We start from the raw sequence: 16,223 nt of genomic DNA on the forward strand, positions 1-16,223 counted from the left end.
GTGAAAATTTAGTTTTTGATTTAAGTTAAAAAATTATTTGGCTTTGAGGTTTTCCTGTGTTAGCACGTTAGCATGCTAGCCGAGCACAAGCACTTCCTGTTTTCAACGTTCATTTGGAACGGCCCCGCCCCCCCCACCACGCCGCCACGCACTACCTCCCCCCCGCCATCTGAACGCCCGTCAGCGTCTCTCATTAGCATTAGCATACAGCTAACGGCGGGAAAACCTTGTAGATCCACAGATACGAGAAAATTATACACAAAAAAAAATTATGATTTAAACAAATAAATTATTAAAAGAGAAAATTTTGTTTTTGATGTTAAAAAATAATTTGGCTTTGAGGTTTTCCTGTGTTAGCACGTTAGCATGCTAGCATGCTAGCCGAGCACAAGCACTTCCTGTTCCACGTTAGTTTGGAACGGCGCCGCCCCCCCACCACGCCGCCACGCACTACCTCCCCCCCGCCATCTGAACGCCCGCCAGCGTCTCTCATTGGCATTAGCATTAGCGTACAGCTAACGGCGGGAAAACCTCGTAGATCCACAGATACGAGAAAATTATGGGGAAAAAAATTATGATTTAAACAAATAAATTATTAAAAGTGAAAATTTAAGTTTTTGATGTTAAAAAATAATTTGGCTTTGAGGTTTTCCTGTGTTAGCGCGTTAGCATGCTAGCTGCACAAGCACTTCCTGTTTTCCACGTTCGTCTGGACTTCAGTCGTTTAACGGATTAGAGGTTACTATGTAACCATGGCAACACAGGTGGCAGAGAAGAGCCACAGATTTATGTTTGGAGTTATAAAGTTTATAGTTTGGAGCATCAGCCGGCCGGCCAATCGGAGAGAGGGGCGGGGCTGCAGAGTGGGCGTGGTCGCCCCCGACGTGTTTATGTTTACGTTCTGTTCAAACTGGTGACGGTGAATTGTTTTGATTCTGGGAGAATAAAGTTTTCACAGCAGACGGACGCCTCGCCTGGTTTGTTTCATCAGAACCACGTCACCATGGCGGTCACATGACGGAAACACGACGGCAATATGGCGGAACACACGATGGTCACATGACGGAAACTCTGCGATCACATAAAGTTCTACACCAGAAACTTTATTAAGTTTTACTATGTTTTCATGTGAGAAAGTAACTGTTTAGATCCAAATCTACGGCCAGTTTATCCAAACGACGGCTGTTTAGAAGTTTGCTCCGATGTTTTTCAGAGAAGTGAAGCTCTGCAGCGACCGGGACATCACAGAGGCAGCAGCCGGTCTGCAGAGCTGCTCGGCCGGCCAACCTCCGTCGTCATCCCGGGGGAGAAAACCATCACTAATTAACTTACCCACAGGTTTTTAGAGGTTTACCACCGGCTGGTTACATTATTTCTAGGAGATAAATGTTGGTCTCAGTGATGAAATCTAACAGCTGTATCAGTAGCATTAGTTAGTCTGAATGTAAAGTGAAGCTTCCTGTGTGTATGTACAGACATCACCACATGGCCGGCCGTGCAGCCCAGCACATTGACCTGCCACCTGGAATCACAGACATTAGATTTTTTGAGTCTCCCCTTTCTTTTTAAAAAAAATATTTATTGTTTTTCCTTTTACAAAGCATTTTATAAGCATTTTATAAAGTAACACAACATGAACATGGGGTGTTTTCTGTCACAATATTACAGCAAAGTAATTAACCAATCAAGTACAACTTGATATAGAAAAGAAGCTTAAACAAAAGAAGGGAAATGTACATTTTCCACTGCTTCCAGATGTCATTTGGAGCTGGAGCCTCATTGAAAAAGTGATTCTTTCCATTACAAACACACACATGGTAAATAACATCGTACCATTCATCTATAGATGGGACGTCTGGCTTCAGCCTTTTCTTTCTAATTGCTTTTCTAGCAGCTAGACTCAGTATTCCACATAAATATTTATTTTTCTCACTCACATTAGCTGAGTGTACCAGCCCAAAAAGAAGTTTGTCCCAGTTAAATGTGATGACGGTACCAAATATTGTTATTAGTTCTGAATAAACACTGGTTGCATGTGCACAAGTAGATGAAACATTTACTTGCACTGTCCCAAATTTTCGGGGCAAAATGCCTCCATGTAGGGGTCTGGAGCCCTGTTGAACAGTGAAACACAATAATAATCAATAGTGTTATTTAATAACTACTTTGTATGAGTGTTTATTTTGCACAATTAACCTGTTATAGGCATAATTAATTAGAACGCGACCCTCCACCCAGATTCATGTTTGGCCCTTCACTGAAGAGAATCTGGGCCTTAACCCTGTTCTACATGAAGTCAGACTGCAGCTGGTGTGTACATATGTTGCTAAGAGACAGGTTGTACATGTGTTGCTAAGAGACGGATTGTATATGTGTTGCTAAGAGACGGATGCAGCACCGACCAATCAGGAGCCTCAGATTTATTTTAGAAAGAAACAAAATCAGTTTTTACAGGTAAATGGTGGAAACGTCCGAGAGGCGTTCACTGTTGTTGAGTCCGTGTGTTGTCACGGTAACAGCTCGTGCGGTATGTCGACGGTCCAGAGGTGGCGGTCTCCCCTGGCGACCAGCGGCGCCTTCAGCCAGCGAGGGTTGGTCAGCTGAGTCAGGTGTTTCTCCTGCAGACCAATCAGCACGGCCGAGCGCTCCAGCTGCTGTAGCTCCGCCCCCTCCACGGCGGCGGGGCAGAGCCACGTCCGGCCCACGTCCACCAGGCCTGAAACACACAAACACTGGTGATGCGTTCAGGTGCGTCTCGTAAATGAGGACATGAGGGGAAATGACATCGGCTGTATTCTAAACCGTATACTCTACTGCTAGTACGTACTGATTTGGCCAAAATGCAGTATACAGTATGTAGTATATTATGCAAACAAAAGCAAAATCTGCAGTATGTGAAAAATTCCCGGATGTCGTACTGATTCAAAAATCTCTCCAGTATCTGACCAGTCTACAATGTGTCCTGTATCCCATAATGCAATGCTCCCCTGACGTCTAACCGTAACCAAAGATGGTAGTGAAGTATCTTTGCTGTGGACCGTAACTATGTTATATAGTTTAATAAAATAAAACTTACTGCAGACTGATGTGTTGATTGTAAAACATGTATTTGTAGATGTAAATGTGGTGGTTTGTGTCCGTCGGCTCCAGAGCCCCGAGGCAGCGCTGCTCTTCTGTCCAATACACACAGGAAGCTTCACTTTACATTCAGACTAACTAATGCTACTGATACAGCTGTTAGATTTCATCACTGAGACCAACATTTATCTCCTAGAAATAATGTAACCAGCCGGTGGTAAACCTCTAAAAACCTGCGGGTAAGTTAATTAGTGATGGTTTTCTCCCCCGGGATGAGGACGGAGGTTGGCCGGCCGAGCAGCTCTGCAGTAGGCAGTACGGTAGTATGCGGGTTCAAAAACAGCCGTGGTCTCCTACCTGCCACCACGCCGCGGCCGTAGCGCTCTCCGGACTCGAGCAGGGTCTGGACCTGGGTCTGGTTCATCCCCAGCAGGTCGGTGAGCGCGGCTCGCCACTCGTCCCCGTCCCAGTCCCGCCAGGCCACGTGGACCGCCAGCGTCCCGCTCTCCAGCGGCGCCAGCAGGGGGCGCCAGCGGCTCTCCACCGTCTTCACCCCGTCCAGGATCAGACCGGCGTAGGGCTGCCGGAACGACAGACAGCTCACCGTCACCGCCCCCGCCATGGCTGCACAACAAACACACACAGCTATGGGTTAAAGGGACAGTTCAGCTGTTTTAAAGTGGGGTTGTATGAGCTACAAATGTCCACTAATATCTGCAGTAGACCAAGACCTTTCTACTGCAGACAGACAGATAGATAGATAGATAGATAGATAGATAGATAGATAGATAGATAGATAGATAGATAGATAGATAGATAGATAGATAGATATTGCAGTAGAAAGGTCCCCCCCCCCCCAACATGGAATACACTACTGCTGGCCACAAGGGAAAACCAGACCAGCGTTTCTTTACTTTCGGTTTCGTGGCGAGTCATGAGAATAACGCCGTATGAATCTCCGTTTATGGTGGGAACTACAACGGTATGTGATCGTCTTCCAACCTCTGACTTTAATTCTTGATGAATGAAAACATGAGTCTGTCTTGCACCGGTCAAAGAATTTCACGGTGCAGAGGCTCATAAATGTAGTGTGGAAACACTTCGCTTTTACAAAACTCTTGGTTGTCCCTTTAAAAAATAGCTGAAAACACGACTGACTGATAACCAGCTCTGTGAACATTAAGGCTAGTTCTCTTATTTTAGAATATAGTCTGCACTTTACTCCATGCACTTTCATTTCATTTCATAACCTTTATTTAAACTCGGAGATATATTGAGGAGTAACCTCATTTACAATATAGCTGAGATGAAACACAAAACATATAAGGACAGAAGACAAGACATTTGAAACATACAAAAACATAACAGAATACCAGAATTTAAGGTGACTAGGGTAAATTGAAACAGTTAAAAGCAGGAGCAGTTAGAGGTAAAATGTAGTTATGGTATTAAATTGTCCTATTGATAAAAGTGAGGTGAGTTTCAAATGATTTTGCAGAGTGTTCCAGGTTGTAGGTGCTCCATAATCTAAAACTGACATAAAAGTTGCTTCAATAAGTTTATTCCTGCAGTGAAAAGGAAAGGATTTGTTTCTGTAGAAAAAGCCTATTTTCCAGCACTTAATAACAGATGCACTGTAATGAATCTTAACAGCGCTATACGACACTTTTGTTGATTAAATGCATTTTAATTTGACAAGGCAAGGCAATTTTATTTGTATAGCCCGTTTTTAAACAGTTTGTCTCAAAGGGCTTCTACTACTACTTCTACTACTACTTGCTCCTTCTGACTGAAGCTACTGTGATATATTGTGACATGGTATTTGTACCATGTTGTTCTATTCTTGTCTAATTGTTTCAGTGTGAAGCTGCAGATGAACTGAGCTTTAGTTAAATCTGGTTATTTACATGTTGTATGTTCATGAATATGCAGAGTCCTGTTACTAATAAACTAAGACATGAAAATGAAAACAGATCTTATACTTTAAGGACATACAGTAGTAGCTCATACAACCCCACTTCAAAAAAGCTGAACTATCCCTTTACTATCCCCTTCCGGTTTTCCTGGTGAACATAGTAACAGAGTCAGACAGCTGCAGCTCCAGATGTTTCACCTCCAAACAGCAGCTGGACTCACCTGGACCTCGGTCCTCAGCTCGTGCTCAGGTGCGTCTCTCCCTCTGTGTCTCGTGCACAGCGACGTGTTGCAGCGGGGTCACGCGGGATGACAGCTGTCAATCATCTTCCTCTGCAGACGGAGCTCGCGGCGCAGCAGCAGCAACAACAATCTGTCTGTGTGTTCAAAGTGAGAAAACTTTATTGCTCCAGAGTGAAACTGGCTCCACGCGGCTCCGCGGCTGCTGCTTCTTCTTCTACGGGACATAACGTGTTGCCAGGCAACAGCCGGAAGTCACAGCGCCCCCCGCGGCCGCTCCGCTGCACTACAACACTACACCATATGGCTCATGTCAGCAATAATAGCTGTGATGTAAAGGTATAAAAACTATTTCTAAATAGGAAGATGAGGGATGCAAACTGTAAATAGATCTATCTATCTGTCTATTACAACACTTTTGTCCATTAAATGCATTTTAATGTTATACTACTCCTTACTCCTTCTGACTGAAGCTACTGTATGTTATATTGTGGTATTTGTACCATGTTGTTCTCGTTTTTGTCTCATGTTGTTTCAGTGTGAAGCTGCAGATGAACTGAGCTTTAGAGTTAAATCTGGTTATTTACATGTTGTATGTTCATGAATACGCAGAGTCCTGTTACTAATAAACTAATACATGGAAATGAAATGAAAAAAAATGATAATTATTTAGAATATGTATATTAATATGGATATTTAAATAGTGGATAGATAGATAATATAAACCATGATGAGTACAAAGGGGTTTTTGAACTTGTGCATATTATTATTTGATTATGCTTATATTATTAGTTGTCGGGGGTTTTGTGTGTGTGTGTGTGTGTGTATATATATAAATAAATAAGGTTATAGCTACTTTTTTTTCCATTTTACACATGGTCAAAATGAATTAATTAATTAATGTCAGTATGACATCATCACATGATGTCATCAGGACTGTGATTCTTCATTAGTTTTACTGTAATAAAAATAATTCACTGTCTAGATGAGGTCACAAACTGCGTTACCATGGTGATTAACTGGTACCTGAACCCACAGGTCAAAATAAAAAGATGTATGATGATGTAATATGTATATAACTTAAATTGTCTTGTAAATCTAGGAGCTTTATTAGTTAATTGAACTGATCAAATGTAACGAACCAATCAGAGCAGAGAGAAACGTGATGTCAATAAAGTTTTTCTCTTTGAAGACACTTTACAGTTTTTTCATCAACATGCAGATCACAGCACAGATCAATGAATCAACCACGACCAATCACAGACGGTGTAGGACAGGAGGGACACGCCCCCTCTGATGACCTCATCATGACCTCATCATGACCTCATCAGTGTCAGCGATGACATCAGCAGACTAAACTATGACCTAAAGCCGTTACAGCAGGATGACCTCATCGTTACATCATCATGATGGGATGTCAGCCATCTTCTCTGGTTACCGTAGCAACTCACACAGAATCACAACAAACATAAAAATAAATAAAAATAAACGATAAATAAACATAAATATCAAAAATATTGAAGATAAAAAACATGACGACAAAGTAAAAAAGTAAATAAATAAAAACATTTTGATCAAAACTAAAACAACTCAAATGTTTTCATCAACAATATTCATGAGAGACGACGACCGACCAATCAGAACACACTTGAACATGATGTCACAGGTTAATGAATTCATGAAGCCGTCGTCTTCTGGATTGGACCAACCGGACCGGACTGAACTGGACTGGACTGACTGGACCGGACCAACCGGACTGGACCGGACCGGACCGACCCGGACCTCCTCAGTCGGACCAGTCCTGGTCCTCGGGCTCAGACTCGTCCTCTGATTCGCTGTACTCGACGGCGATGCGTCGTGACAGGATGGTGGCCACGTCGTTTCCTGTCGGCTCTCGTTTCTTGGCCTCTTCCTGCTCTCGCTGCTCCTGGACCTTCCTCAGCTGGATGCCTGTGGACCAGAACCAGGATCAGAACCACAACCAGGACCAGGACCAGAACCAGGGTCAGAACCAGACCTCAGCACACTGGACCTCACTGACAGCCATAGATATATATACTGACTAGATGCAGCTCTATTGAGTGGAATACGTCAACACGGCGGCCATCTTGGTCAGGGGGAAGCCGTAGGTGTGTCCCAAATCGCGCACTTCTGCACTTACACTTAATATTTGGAGTGCATAAGTGCGTTCACACTGAGCAGTGTGCGAAAATGTAACATTGAGTGTGGATCGATGGATACTTTCCACACTTAACGGCCGTCGTCTTAGTGACGTAGCGGAAGAAAATAGAAGAAGAAGCTGTGGAGTCATTTCCGGTCAGTGGCAGCGGCAGTGTTTGATTTGAGACGGTTCTAGCCTGTCCAAATTAGTGCACTGCACAAGGCAGTGCACTGCTTTACAGTACACTGTAAAGCAGTGCACTGAGAGAAGTGTGCGATTTGAGACACACCACGTGTCTACTTCCTGCATCAGAGGATCCATGAACATCACCACAACTCACCGAATATTCAACCCATTCTCAAGCCGTTTGGTTTATTATAAATGTCAGACAGATATATATTTTTTCTTAATGTATTAAACATACACTTAGATACTCAGACACACACCCACATGCATAAATACAGTGAAACATGTTCTACAGGGTCTGACTGGTCTGACTGCTGGTCAGACGTTTATATGTCTATGGTCAGAAACCCCTCACCAAGATGGCCGCCGTGTTGACGTACGCTGAGAAGCAGAAGGCGGTATACATCTAGTCAGTATATCTATGACTGACAGGAAGTGATGACCTCACAGACGGGATGAGATGATGTAATGACCTCACAGACAGGAAGTGATGATGTGATGACCTCACAGACAGGAAGTGATGATGTGATGACCTCACAGACAGGAAGGGATCAGCTGACCTCTCCGTATGGCGGCCAGCAAGTCGCTGCGAGCGTCGTTCACCGGTACGTTGAGTCCTCCGGGCGGCGGCTTCCTGCCCTCCGTCGCCGGGGGCAACGGGGGCGGGGCCTGGCCAGCGGCGGCCGGGGGCGGGGCCTGGCCGGCGGGGCGGGAGGGGGAGGGGCTGTAGCTGGCGGGCGGCGGCGGTGGCGGCGGTGAGGGGCTGTAGGGGCGGGAGAGGGCCGAGCCTCCTGAGGACAGAGAGGGAGCGTTACCGTGGTTACCAGCAGCCGTTACCGTGGTTACCAGCAGCCCAACGGCCGCATCAAGATTAAACAAAAAAAGAAGATATAATTCTCACTTATGATGAAAAAAAACCTTTTTGTTGAATCTTTTTATTTTACAAGGAAAATATTCTATCTATAATGTAAATGTTCGTCCAGAAAAACACATTTTTATAAGTTTAAAATATAAATCAGATATTACATGCAGCTATTACAAAATATGAAAGACAGAAAAGCTATAAAAACCTACAAACAACTATATGATTTAATAATATCTATAATATATAATATAACGGTGCGATGGCCCGTGGCCCTAATAACACCCCTTTCAATGTATATTTTTTGTTTATCTGTTCATTGTATGTTTATTGTTTGTTTATATATATGTTTGTATATATATATGTTTAATAAATTAAATTTAAAAAAAGACGTCCGTAACCGTGGTTACCAGGAGCAGCTGCAGGGTGCAGGGGCATTGCCGTTGCCATGGCAGCGGCGTTGGGGAATCCCGTCTGTCCCGGCGGCGCCATGAGGGGGGGCGGGGGCGGTGGGGGGGCCGGGGGGATCTGCTGGTCGCTGTGGAGACGGAGGTCAAAGGTCAAAGGTCAAAGGTAAAAGGTCAGACACGAACATGATGGATGAAATATGAACTAAGAAGTTTCCTTCTGGGCAGATATCCAACCATCCCATAATTACAAAGTACAGACAACGTACCTGGCGTCCTTGGCGGCGGCGTTGGTGATCTGATTGGCCGAGCCGGCAGCGTGCGGCGGCGGCTGGTTGCGGCCCAGCGAGTGCTGGCGGGCGGTCGCCGCGGCAACGGCCGAGGACGCAGCCGAGGCGGGTCGGAGAGCGCGGTCCAGCGACTGAGTCTGAGCCATTCCTCCGGCCGCCGCCGCCGTGGGATCCTTCCCATCATGCACCGGGGCGTCGTCTGACCTGCAGGGAGGGAGGGGGAGGGGCCAGTTACCATGGTGACGAAGCCCCGCCCCCAGGGAGGGAAACTCTGCTCCGCTGCTTTTATCCATCACTTTATTTTCCCATGATCCATTGCGTCACACCACAACGGAACTGGGTTTTAGTAGCGTTCTAGTGAGCGGCTAACTGGTAGCGTTAGCGGCTAACTGGTAGCGTTAGCCACCGGTTCTAGCGAGCGGCTAACTGGTAGCGTTAGCGGCTAACTGGTAGCGTTAGCCACCGGTTCTAGCGAGCGGCTAACTGGTAGCGTTAGCGGCTAACTGGTAGCGTTAGCCACCGGTTCTAGCGAGCGGCTAACTGGTAGCGTTAGCGGCTAACTGGTAGCGTTAGCCACCGGTTCTAGCGAGCGGCTAACTGGTAGCGTTAGCGGCTAACTGGTAGCGTTAGCCACCGGTTCTAGCGAGCGGCTAACTGGTAGCGTTAGCCACCGGTGTAGGTACCACATGTGGGGGCTCCGGGCTGCCAAAACCGTTTTGACTAAATCTGATGTTTGTTGAGTCTATAAAACGAATTATTGAACAAACATTACTATTTCTGTGTGCACGTTTTTGTAATTAGTCATGGTTATCGTAGTTGTTAGCTTTGCTGCTGCTGACAGCTAACAGCAGCAGCTAAGCTAACAGCAGGACGAAACCCTCCCGTTGAGGGACACGACATGAAACTACTCCACTTCTCCAGTTAACATCAGAGTAGTCACAACGGTGATATAGTGACATGAAAATGTGACATAAAGCTAAAACCTCGTCCGTATTGTTCTCATTAAAATGAGGTGATGATTATAAATAAAGTCATCACGGCCGATGTCTATCAACCAGTCTATCAACAATACAGTCACGGTGGAATGTCGTCATGGCCACACACAGCCTCATTCTCTGTAAAGTGGTGGATAGCTTTCATGTTGATGGATTTTTTAATAGACTTAAAGGAGTATTATCGCAAATCCAAATCCGTAATTCGGCCACTAGATGGAGCCAGGCGGAGCTTATCAGATATAAACAAGTGGGCAGCTGTCAGAGAGAGAGAGCAGCCTCGTTTAGTCCTCCCCCTCCCCCCTCCTCCCCTCCTCCCCCCTCCTCCCTCACCAGGCTGAATGAACGTGCAATCACGGGAAAAAGAAAAGTCGCTAGTGGAAGCGGCAGCTCTACGTCGCGCACAACCACAACAACGACAACAACAGCAACTGAAACGTCCTCCTCCTTAAAGCAGATATCAGTGGAATGTTTTTGTTAATATAAGTCCTAAATAGTCCTATTTTCCGTCAGCAATCACTTACATGAAGTATTTCAGCCTAAACACGAGTCTCTCCGTCACTCTGCTCTGCTGTAACCCGAGGAGAAAATTTTCCTTGTGGGATACAAGTGTTATCCAATGAGGAGAGAGAACGGCATGAAGGGCTGTGTGTGCAGCCAAGGGATGCGCGTGAATGTGGTGACGTAGCACGAGGACCAATTGATGCCTGACAAGGGCGGGGGCTGCTAACTCATGGTGCGTTCAAAGAAACTCGTACTTTGTGTTTTTCCTTCCTGTGAAGTCATACCAGTTCGATCTGGTACGAGTTCACGGGTCGGAAGTTACGAGTGGCCGTTATAGGGAACTTTCACAGACAACAGGATGGTAAAAACACGAGCTACGGGTTACCTGGAACGCTACCAAGTCGTAGTTGTGACTTGAAGCTGTAACTTACGGTTTCAAAAGCCTGCCTTGAACGCAGCATTAGCCGAAACGGCCGTGAAGCTGATATCTGCTTTAATAACGCTGAGAGGACAGCTGAAGAAAGACACAGGGACGTGGAGACAAAGTGTTCTACCAGCGATTCAGTGACTGTGAGCAGCCTAACACTGCTACATTACTATTTACTGTTGCATATTTGTCCGGTTCGGAGGTCGGATTTGCGAGTTCCGAGTGCAATCTGGCTTGGATCATAACAAAGACAAATGCTGCATTTGCCCCACGGACACTATACTCTTGGCGATTTTTTTTGTACATTTAGTTATAGCTCCCCCCGACCCATCTTTTGCATATTTCATCTTATTTTATGCTATTACTGCTGTATTTGCGATAATGCTCCTTTAATATATTGTTTGGCTTAATTTTCAAAAATAAGAAAAAGTGTTTTTTGATGATATAGCCTAGTATTGTTTTTCTTTAGAAGATGGATTGGAAGTGGAGGACGGTATAGCTCTTATTGTGGCGGGCCGAGACAGGAAGTGGAGGACGGTAGCTCTTATTGTGGCGGGCTGAGACAGGAAGTGGAGGGCGGTATAGCTCTTATTGTGGCGGGCTGAGACAGGAAGTGGAGGGCGGTATAGCTCTTATTGTGGCGGGCTGAGACAGGAAGTGGAGCTCTACCTGTCCGGTGAGGCCGAGCCGTCAGACGTGTGCAGCGGCGAGGGCGTGACGCGGGCGTCCGGACGCAGCTCCTTGTCGTACGCCATCAGGTTCCACTCCTGACGCCGGTTACGAGCTTTACGCACCTGAACAGGAAGAGGAAGGAAACTTCAAAATAAAACCACCGAACTTATAATTTAAGTTAGTGTTACAGTCACACTTTAAAGGGATAGTTCAACATTTAGTCAAATTGGCCCATTGCCATAATCCCTATAGTCATAGCAGTAGGTTTGTTACCTTTAATTGTCGGTGCAAGCTATTTTTAGAACGGCGGAGCAGAGCCGTGAGCTGCTCAGAGCTACGCTACGGAGGCTCATTATGGGATTTCTTGGTTTCCCTCATCAAACTCATCAAATACACAATCCAACAACTCCACAACGCTCTGGTGGACAAGTTGTGAGCTGCACATTCACCACGCTATGAGATAATAACACAACGTTACCACACAGAGTTGTTTTAGAGGGAAATTCATGTAAAACCACTGATGCACGTTGCCTTCAGGGACAGTTTTTCATCAACAGTCTCTGTATTTCCCTCTAAAACAACTCTGTGTGGTAACGTTGTGTTATTATCTCATAGCGTGGTGAATGTGCAGCTCACAACTTGTCCACCAGAGCGTTGTGGAGTTGTTGGATTGTGTATTTGATGAGTTTGATGAGGGAAACCAAGAAATCCCATAATGAGCCTCCGTAGTGTAGCTCTGAGCAGCTCACGGCTCTGCTCCGCCGTTCTAAAAACAGCTTGCACCGACAATTAAAGGTAACAAACCTACTGCTATGACTATAGGGATTATGGTGATGGACCAATTTGACTAAATGTTGGACTATCCCTTTAAAAACACAGATGAAAGACTCTGACCTTCTTCACCTCCCGTCCTGACGACTCCTCCACATGTTTCTGCTCCTGCACATGGACGAGACAGAGAGAGAGAGATTAAACAGGTGGGGGAGGGGGGGTATTGGGGGTTGTCGGGGGTATTAGGGCGGTAACGGGGGTAACGGGGGTATTGGGGGGGGGGGTTGTGGGGGGTTTGAACCTTCTGTCGTCTCTTCTCTTTCCGTTTGTTCTCGGTGGCCTGCAGCATCTTCTCCCTCCACAGGCTGAAGAAATACGACGGGTCGGTGTAGAACTTCAGACCGTCCTTCTTGTCATCTCTACACACACACACACACACACATTAAACACAAACACACACACATTAAACACACACATTAAACACACACACAGTTGAACCCAGTTGTCTTGATCTACAGGCGACCGTGACCGACAGCTTCATGATTCATGACAGAATAATATTATTCATAATAACGATAATAACTGTTGTTTTAATGTCGTTCCCCAGTTTCATTATTTCATGTTCATTTAAAAAGGTGTAAAGGCTACACCACCAGTGGTTCTCAACATGTGGTCTGTGGACCCCCAGGGGTCCTGAGAGGGTTCAAGGGGGTCCACAACCTTTTCTTCAAACTTTACCCCTTTAGGAATTACCACTTTTTTCTAGAAAACATTAAACTTTAAAAAAAAAAGAAATGACCACTTTTTCTGCAATTTTAAAAAAAAACATTTGTTTGAGAAATCATTCCACTTTTTTCTAGAATTTTTAAACTTTTTTTTTGAGGATTTTTTGGGGGGTTTAGAGAAATGTTGCTACTTATTTCTAGATTTTTTTTTCTATAAAATATGAAACTTTTTTAAAACCTGTAGGGCGTGAGGATGTTGAGGTGTGTGTGTGTGTGTGTGTGTGTGTGTGTGTGTGTGTGTGTGTGTGTGTGTGTGTGTGTGTGTGTGTGTGTGTGTGTGTGTGTGTGACCTGTAGGGTGTGAGGATGTTGAGGTGTGTGTGTGTGTGTGTGTGTGTGTGTGTGACCTGTAGGGCGTGAGGATGTTGAGCGGCGGCGGTTTGTCACAGCGCTGGTACATCTCCAGAACCGGGTTGAGGATGGAGCTGCGTGAAACCACCTGCTGGTCCTGAGTGGTGCTGCTCCTGAAGGCCTTCCTCATGTTGATGTCCTGCAGAGACACTGAGACACACAGAGTCTGTGAACTGGTCTGGTCTGGTCTGGTCTAGTCTAGTCTAGTCTAGTCTAGTCCGGTCCAGTCTAATCCGGTCCGGTCCACGTACCCTCCTCTACGGTAGAGTCCAGCTGAGTGACCTTCACCGCCAGCAGCTCCACTCTCTCCTGCAGACTGCTCATCTAGTCCAGTCTAGTCCAGTCCAGTCCAGTCCGGTCCAGTGATCCGGTCCGGTCCACTCACCATCCTCCACCGTAGAGTCCAGCTGAGTGACCTTCACCGCCAGCAGCTCCACTCTCTCCTGCAGACTGCTCATCTAGTCCAGTCCAGTCCAGTCCAGTCCAGTCTAGTCCAGTCCAGTCCAGTCCGGTCCAGTCAGGTCTAGTCCAGTCCAGTGATCCGGTCCGGTCCACTCACCCTCCTCCACCGTAGAGTCCAGCTGTGTGACCTTCACCGCCAGCAGGTCCACTCTCTCCTGCAGGCTGCTCATCTAGTCCAGTCTAGTCTAGTCCGGTCCAGTCAGGTCTAGTCCGGTCCAGTCTAGTCCAGTCCAGTGATCCGGTCCGCCAGCAGGTCCACTCTCTCCTGCAGGCTGCTCATCCTCAGGTAGAAGCCGTTCGCCTCCGTGAACAACTCTGAGAAGATGTCCTCGGCGTGGCGACCTGCCCGTGTCCATGACAACGACAGCGTTAGCGACACAGACACAAACACACAGCGCCGAGGCCGGGGTGATGAGGCGATGAGGTCACTCACTGAGTCCTCCCAGCTGCTTGATGACGGCGGCCAGGCTGCTGTTGGTGACACACTCCAGCTCTCCGGCCACGCCATCGGGCAGGCGGCGGCGGCTCAGGAACCGCGGCTCGATGATCCGCTTCACCAGAGGCATGACTCAGCTGGACGGACGGCGCGGCGGCTCGGCCAGCGGTTCACATCTGGATCCACTGGGGCCGAGGCACACGACACAAACACATCACAAACATATCAGACCCTACTCATACAAGGGGGCGGAGTCAAATCAAATCAAATCAAAGGAACTTTATTTGTCCCGAATGGGAAACTTGTCTTGGGCAAGTGGCGTCGTAACAGCTGCTTTGTACTTGCAATACATTGGAGTCACGGTCTGTTGGTCTCCTAAAAGGGGCGGAGTCACTGTCCGCTGGTCTCCTAAAAGGGGCGGAGTCACGGCCTGTTGGTCTCCTAAAAGGGGCGGAGTCACGGCCTGTTGGTCTCCTAAAAGGGGCGGAGTCACTGTCCGCTGGTCTCCTAAAAGGGGCGGAGTCACGGCCTGTTGGTCTCCTAAAAGGGGCGGAGTCACGGCCTGTTGGTCTCCTAAAAGGGGCGGAGTCACTGTCCGCTGGTCTCCTAAAAGGGGCGGAGTCACGGCCTGTTGGTCTCCTAAAAGGGGCGGAGTCACTGTCCGCTGGTCTCCTAAAAGGGGCGGAGTCACGGCCTGTTGGTCTCCTAAAGGGGCCGGAGTCACGGTCTGTTGGTCTCCTAAAAGGGGCGGAGTCACTGTCCGCTGGTCTCCTAAAGGGGGCGGAGTCACGGTCTGCTGGTACCCTAAAAGGGGCGGAGTCACGGTCTGCCGGTCTCCTAAAGGGGGCGGAGTCACGGCCTGCTGGTCTCCTAAAGGGGGCGGAGTCACGGTCCGCTGGTCTCCTAAAAGGGGCGGAGTCACGGTCTGCTGGTCTCCTAAAGGGGGCGGAGTCACGGGGCGGAGTCACGGTCTGCTTGTCTCCTAAAGGGGGCGGAGTCACAGAAAAGCCCAGGGCTGTGTCCTAGCCCCTCCTCTCTATCTAGTGACCAGTTGTTGTACCAGTACCACAGCGGCCCAGAGCGACCGGTGTAGCTACCAAATAAATGCAAGTAGTGACCGGTGTAGCTACCAAATAAATGCAGTAGCGACCGGTGTAGCTACCAAATAAATGCAAGTAGTGACCGGTGTAGCTACCAAATAAATGCAGTAGTGACCGGTGTAGCTACCAAATAAATGCAGTAGCGACCGGTGAAACTACCAAATAAATTAAGTAGTGACCGGAGTCATGGTCTGCAGGTCTCCTAAAGGGGGCGGAGTCACGGTCTGCTTGTCTCCTAAAGGGGGCGGAGTCACGGTCTGTTGGTCTCCTAAAGGGGGCGGAGTCACGGCCTGCTGGTCTCCTAAAGGGGGCGGAGTCACGGTCTGTTGGTCTCCTAAAGGGGGCGGAGTCACGGTCTGCTGGTCTCCTAAAGGGGGCGGAGTCACGGTCTGCCGGTCTCCTAAAGGGGGCGGAGTCACGGTCCGCTGGTCTCCTAAAAGGGGCGGAGTCACGGTCTGCTGGTCTCCTAAAGGGGGCGGAGTCACGGGGCGGAGTCACGGTCTGCTTGTCTCCTAAAGGGGGCGGAGTCACAGAAAAGCCCAGGGCTGTGTCCTAGCCCCTCCTCTCTATCTAGTGACCAGTTGTT

The 16,223-nt window shown here is 47.4% G+C and overlaps 2 protein-coding genes across 3 annotated transcripts; both read right to left on the bottom strand.

The window, feature by feature from the left end:
- Positions 1–2,419: 2,419 nt before the first annotated feature.
- LOC310985592 (protein EOLA1-like) lies at positions 2,420–5,355 on the bottom strand. 2 transcript variants are annotated; one of them, XM_083971209.1, is made up of 3 exons: positions 5,215–5,355; positions 3,436–3,702; positions 2,420–2,716 (listed from the first exon to the last, which is right to left on the bottom strand). In XM_083971209.1, exons 2-3 carry the CDS (start codon positions 3,698–3,700, stop codon positions 2,508–2,510), a joined length of 474 nt encoding a protein of 157 aa, XP_083827335.1. In that variant the 5' UTR covers positions 3,701–3,702; positions 5,215–5,355; the 3' UTR covers positions 2,420–2,507. The 2 variants fall into 2 exon arrangements, with proteins under 2 accessions (XP_083827335.1, XP_083827334.1); XM_083971208.1 differs by having other exon boundaries at positions 2,420–2,732.
- A 1,663-nt stretch (positions 5,356–7,018) lies between these two features.
- Positions 7,019–14,667, bottom strand: LOC310994414 (actin-binding protein WASF3-like; the record flags this gene model as incomplete). The annotated part of the gene is made up of 11 exons (XM_083983108.1): positions 7,019–7,182; positions 8,140–8,370; positions 8,852–8,979; positions 9,118–9,342; positions 11,731–11,855; positions 12,628–12,672; positions 12,806–12,923; positions 13,636–13,789; positions 14,199–14,250; positions 14,361–14,443; positions 14,535–14,667. 11 exons carry the CDS (start codon positions 14,665–14,667, stop codon positions 7,019–7,021), a joined length of 1,458 nt encoding a protein of 485 aa, XP_083839234.1.
- Between the last annotated feature and the right edge of the window lie 1,556 nt (positions 14,668–16,223).

This window comes from Trachurus trachurus (genome assembly GCF_905171665.1).
Source record: "Trachurus trachurus genome assembly, chromosome: 1".
Lineage (NCBI taxonomy): Eukaryota > Metazoa > Chordata > Actinopteri > Carangiformes > Carangidae > Trachurus > Trachurus trachurus.

Bases quoted from the DNA above. Each gene is read 5' to 3' on its own strand.
- LOC310985592 (XM_083971208.1), bottom strand. From the start codon at position 3,700: ATGGCGGGGGCGGTGACGGTGAGCTGTCTGTCGTTCCGGCAGCCCTAC. The intron at 2,733-3,435 runs GTAGGAGACCAC...ACGCATCACCAG, and splicing joins CGGCCGCGGCGTGGTGGCAG to TGTTTGTGTGTTTCAGGCCT.